The sequence below is a fragment of the Anguilla anguilla genome, chromosome 6, assembly GCF_013347855.1.
Source record: "Anguilla anguilla isolate fAngAng1 chromosome 6, fAngAng1.pri, whole genome shotgun sequence".
NCBI classification, from domain to species: Eukaryota; Metazoa; Chordata; class Actinopteri; order Anguilliformes; family Anguillidae; genus Anguilla; species Anguilla anguilla.
In genome coordinates this window covers 2,026,498-2,032,175 of record NC_049206.1, presented here as the reverse complement: position 1 = coordinate 2,032,175, position 5,678 = coordinate 2,026,498, and the positions used below count along the sequence as shown (strand labels likewise).

General features: G+C 54.8%; 1 protein-coding gene and 1 long non-coding RNA gene across 10 annotated transcripts in view; one reads left to right on the top strand and one right to left on the bottom strand.

Moving 5' to 3' along the window:
• The first annotated feature begins 377 nt into the window (after positions 1 to 377).
• LOC118228962 lies at positions 378 to 1,484 on the top strand. Its single transcript, XR_004765577.1, has 2 exons — positions 378 to 1,119; positions 1,261 to 1,484. It is a non-coding gene; the product is annotated as an uncharacterized LOC118228962 (long non-coding RNA).
• A 263-nt stretch (positions 1,485 to 1,747) lies between these two features.
• Positions 1,748 to 5,678, bottom strand: part of LOC118228845 (microtubule-associated serine/threonine-protein kinase 3-like) — a 26,695-nt gene continuing 22,764 nt past the window's right edge. For all 9 annotated transcript variants that reach the window (XM_035420346.1, XM_035420348.1, XM_035420347.1 and 6 more), the window contains 5 exons: positions 5,130 to 5,353; positions 4,658 to 4,780; positions 4,284 to 4,420; positions 3,779 to 3,963; positions 1,748 to 2,952 (listed from right to left, as the gene is read on the bottom strand). In XM_035420346.1, coding sequence (XP_035276237.1) covers positions 2,357 to 2,952; positions 3,779 to 3,963; positions 4,284 to 4,420; positions 4,658 to 4,780; positions 5,130 to 5,353 — 1,265 coding nt within the window. In that variant the 3' untranslated portion in view covers positions 1,748 to 2,356. The remainder of the gene's footprint in view (positions 2,953 to 3,778; positions 3,964 to 4,283; positions 4,421 to 4,657; positions 4,781 to 5,129; positions 5,354 to 5,678) is intronic.

Here is a 5,678-nt window from a genome sequence, read left to right as displayed (position 1 = left end):
AACATTCACCACAGTGCAAAAAAAAGTACAAACATATCAAAATATACACAGATGCACGTACAGCTCCAAACAAGGGACGAGCAATCAGAAGAAAGGAGGATGGGTTTAAACGTGTGCGCCTTCCTCTGTTGTAAACGCTGATTACTTTCAAGTAGTAAAGAAACAGGAAGTCTGTAAACAGTGGACAGGACAGAGGTGGAGAAGCAGGGTTGAGTAGACTGTTATAGGGGGATGAGTTGGGGGATAAGTAACAGTTTGAGGGCAGAGGTGGAGAAGCAGGGTTGAGTAGACTGTTATAGGGGGATGAGTTGGGGGATAAGTAACAGTTTGAGGGCAGAAGTGGAGCAGCAGGGTTGAGTAGACTGTTATGGGGGATGAGTTGGGGGATAAGTAACAGTTTGAGGACAGAGGTGGAGAAGCAGGGTTGAGTAGACTGTTATAGGGGGATGAGTTGGGGGATAAGTAACAGTTTGAGGACAGAGGTGGAGAAGCAGGGTTGCGTAGACTGTTATAGGGGGATGAGTTGGGGGATAAGTAACAGTTTGAGGACAGAGGTGGAGCAGCAGGGTTGAGTAGATTGTTAAAGGGGGATGAGTAGGGGATAAGTAACAGTTTGAGGACAGAGGTGGAGAAGCAGGGTTGAGTAGACTTATAGGGGGATGAGTTGGGGAATAAGTAACAGTTTGAGGACAGAGGTGGAGCAGCAGGGTTGCGTAGACTGTTAAAGGGGGATGAGTAGGGGATAAGTAACAGTTTGAGGACAGAGGTGGAGAAGCAGGGTTGAGTAGACTTATAGGGGGATGAGTTGGGGAATAAGTAACAGTTTGAGGACAGAGGTGGAGCAGCAGGGTTGCGTAGACTGTTAAAGGGGGATGAGTAGGGGATAAGTAACAGTTTGAGGACAGAGGTGGAGCAGCAGGGTTGAGTAGATTGTTAAAGGGGGATGAGTAGGGGATAAGTAACAGTTTGAGGACAGAGGTGGAGAAGCAGGGTTGAGTAGACTTATAGGGGGATGAGTTGGGGAATAAGTAACAGTTTGAGGACAGAGGTGGAGCAGCAGGGTTGCGTAGACTGTTAAAGGGGGATGAGTAGGGGATAAGTAACAGTTTGAGGACAGAGGTGGAGCAGCAGGGTTGAGTAGACTTATAGGGGGATGAGTTGGGGAATAAGTAACAGTTTGAGGACAGAGGTGGAGCAGCAGGGTTGCGTAGACTGTTAAAGGGGGATGAGTAGGGGATAAGTAACAGTTTGAGGACAGAGGTGGAGCAGCAGGGTTGAGTAGACTGTTAAAGGTGCAGATGGCGGGGTTTTTAATGTGGGGACAGACACAGGTCAGAGATATCCAGCCTGAGGAGGGCGGCTGGGGTGCTTCAGGTGCCTCAAGACTAACCAGTTTTCAGGATGGAAATGGACAGAGAACGGTCATCAGCATGTGCAGTTTTTAAAGGTTCCACACACACGCACACACACTATATACACACACACACACACACACACACACATACGCAGGCTTTGGCAACAACCGTGGACGAGACGGTCAGAAGAGTCACAGGTAATAAGCAGGTCCAGACTCACGGCCAGTACACACCTGCTCCCTGGCATTCCACGCAGAAACAAACTCCCTTCTGAAAGGTGAGTAAGATATATTACTGCAGTAATGCGTCATTACTGACGCATTACTTCGTACCTGGAGCCCTTAGTCTTAAAGAAAGGCTGTTAAAGTTTATAAAGTTTATATTTGGTTTGATAAAAATTATACAGCCCTGTTTTTTTTTTTTTTTTAACACATGTATTAGTGACACAGTGAAAGGCCTTGTTCACCCACACAGATTGCAGGTACGGTGCAAAACGAACGAAAGATCAGCCCGATGCAGAGCCTTATACCTTACACCCATCACGGACAAATAAATCAAGCATTTCAAAATGTGCTCGCTCATTATTTTCCTTAAAAAAGTGCTTCCCAAACATCTGAAATAAAGCATCAGCCATGAGAGCAACTGAACAACCCTGTACTACATGACCTTCCGAATCAAGCCAAATCGCTATTTTACACTCAATTATTATTATTATTTTTAAAAAAAAACTGAAAAAGTTTTTAAAAAAAGGTTAAAAATGAAGACTTGCAGTGTACTGGTGCAGCTCTAGCTGCATTCTGTTAAGGAATGGCTTTTCTCTTCCTCTCTCTTACTATCAAGCTCCTCCCCTCTTCACTGGTACAGCCACACCCCCTTTCTCCAGACCAGCCTCGCCTCCTTCTCTCCTTTGGGCCACGCCCCTCTCAGTAGTCCCTCTCAGCTCTCTCGCAGGAAATGGTCCAGTTCTGTGGCAGTTGGCTCCGCCCCCGCCCCCACCCCCCTCACAGGTCCTGTTGTGGCTCGCCCTCGCCCTCTCTGCTGTCTCCCTCTCCCTCTCCTCCGCTCTCGGTCCCTTGATGCAGGGTGATGCGAGGCACCAGGCTGGAGCCCCACCCCTCCGAACTCGCGACCGAGGGGGCCCGGAACCATTGCCGTGGGCCGGGGGCGTGGCACGGGACGGGGCACGGGGCGGGGCCGTCGAAGCTGGGCTCCCGCACGGCCTCCTGCTTCCTGAAGCCGTCGCGGCGCTCTGACAGGCTGAGCCGTCGCACCGCCAAGGCCGCCGCCATGTCCTCCCTGTGTCTGCCGTGGCACCGCCCGAGCTCCCCCCCCCAGGACGCCGCCTCGCCCTCCGAATCCGCCGGGCCCGAATCGGCCAGCCCCTCCGCGCGACGGGCGAGGCTGGGGGGCGAGGGGACAGGGCCGGGGGCGGGGTTCGAGGCCAGCGGGGAGGGCGGGATGATGATGGCGCTCTGGCGTCGGGGGGCCCGGGCGCTCAGTCTGGGGCCCAGGCCCTGGAGGGACCGGGGTCTCGCCCGCCCTGCTGGGGACCCGGGGGAGCTGGAGCCCGGGGACGAGCTCAGGGGAGGGCTGCTGTCTGCGGAGGAGGAGAGAGTATGTTACACACACACTACACACTACACACACACTACACACTACAGTATACACACACACACACACACTACACTACACACTACACACACACATACACTACACACTGCAGTACACACACACACACACACTACAATACACACACACAAACTACACACTACAGTACACACACACACATACACACACTACACACTACAGTACACACACACACACACTACAATACACACACACACATACACACACACACACACACTACACACTACACACACATACACACTACAATACACACTACAGTACACACACACACACACTACAATACACACACACACTACACACTACAGTACACACAAACATACACACACACTACACACACACACACACACTACAATACACACACACACACTACAATGGCGGGTCGCGATGCTGCAGCATTTAGGCATTGCTGTGCAGAAGAGCTTAAGCCTCCGGCTGCCTGAAGAGTCCTGGTAGCCAAGGCCTGTGCCGGCTGCTCACCGACAGCAAGCCAGGGCTGCACTGAAATGCCCACTGCTGACCCATAAGGATGCAGCCTGCTCGCCCTCTACTGGCAGTGAGACGTATTGCAAGAATACTATGAGAAAAGTTTGGCTGTTAACAGACAGGCAGTAACAGGTTGTTAACAGACAGGCAGTAACAGGCTGTTAACAGACAGGCAGTAACAGGCTGTAACAGACAGGCAGTAACAGGTTATTAACAGACAGGCAGTAACAGGCTGTTAACAGACAGTATGGTGAGAATTTTAACCCTGCAGGTCCACGGTGCGAGCGACTCACCCCAGGCCTGGTCAGGGGCGGGGCTACGAGAGGGTGTGGCCGGCCCAGGGGAGGGGCTTGGCGTAGGTGACCCCGCCCCACTCTCGCTGGAGGACATGGACTGGTGCAGGGCAGAGGCGGCGGCGCGGCTGGAGTGGGCCCCACTGGGCTGCCGGGACAGTTTCTTCGCCACAGAGGGCCTCCTCCTGGAGAACAGAGAGACGATCACGCACACACACACACGCATGCGCACACACACACGAGAGCATACACACACACACACACACAAACACACATGTACACACACACGCACAAGAGCATGTGCGCACACAGACACACACACACACACACACACACGCATGCGCACACACACACGCGAGCATACACACACACACAAACACACACGAACACACACACACAAAGGAGACAGGATTCAGTTGACCCTAAAATACTCTGGAGTGGGGTGGACACTCAGGTGAGTGAAAGGGAGTTGTGGGCGTGGTCTGAAAGGGGCGTGGCTCCGCACCTGTGATGGGCGTCTCTCCTCCTGCGTCTCCGGGTGCGTCGCACCATCTTGCTGCCGCAGCCGGTCTTGCGGGCCGGCCCCAGCTTGATGGACGTGTTCTCCAGCGCCGTCGTCTGCAGCGCCACGCTGCTGCCGCTCTGAGGGGCGGGACAAAGAGATGCACCCGCCAATCACACACTGCTGAAGCAGGGTCTCACAGCCATGGACCAATCAGAGAGTCACGTTCCTGTGTGTCACAGCTAAGGACCAATCAGAGAGTCATGTTCCTCTGTCTCAGAGCTATGGACCAATAGTAGACTCATATTCCCGATCGTTGCAGATATGGGCCAATCAGAGTCCCGTGCTGCTGGGCCTTGGGCCAATCAGAGACTCACCCTGAGCAGGAGTTCCACCACTTCGGTGTGCAGCAGTCCCCGAACGGACTCCCCGTTCACGTGCGTGATGAGGTCACCAGCCCTAAGTCCCGCATCATGGGCGGGGCTTCCTTCCTCGACAACCTACAACGCAGCCAATCAGGCAAGCCATTTCATACAGTTCCATTTACAAACCTGCCACACATATCTGGACTGGTCCCTACCATAGAGTTTTGGACACAGGTCATGAACAACACCATCGGTTAAAGTTTGGGTTTGAATTAAAGGGAACAGGTGTGGAAAAACCAAACGGAAGTTTCATTTTAAGAACAGAACAGTTTCTGCTTCCTGTATGATCTGGAAAACGTTTGAAGCGCAGGTGCAAAAAAGCTCTTGTGCTCCAGTTTTATGGTTTGACAGGCTGTGTCCAGTGAAGCAGCACAACAGCGAGCGGCCAATGGGACGGTGCGGGGGGCGGGGCCAGGGCGCTCACCCAGACCACGTGCTGCACGGTGTAGACGTCGCTGTCGCCCATGTAGACGCGGATGGCCCGCAGGGCGAAGCCGTACTTCCGGCCTGAGCGGTGGATCAGCACGGGCGGGCGGGGCCTGCTGGCGCTGAGGGCGGGGTCTCGCACCGGGGAGGTCTCCCGGGACGACGGGTTTGAGGGGAAGGAGCGCGAGGAGGCGTGGCCTGCCTGGGCACCGCCCTCCACATCTGCGTGAGGAGAGCGTGAGGAGAGCATGAGGAGAGCATGAGGAGGAAGATGGGGGGGGTGTAGGGGGAGGTGGGGGGTGTAGGGGGAAGGTGGGGGGTGTAGGGGAGGTGGGGGGTGTAGGGGGAAGGTGGGGAGTGTAGGGGGAGGTGGGGGGTGTAGGGGGAAGGTGGGGGGTGCAGGAGGGCGAGGGGGGTGGGGGGTGTAGGGGGAAGGTGGGGGGTGTAGGGGGAAGGTGGGGGGGTGCAGGAGGGCGAGGGGGGTGGGGGGTATAGGGGGGAGGTGGGGGGTGCAGGAGGGCGAGGGGGGTGGGGGGGGGAAGGTGGG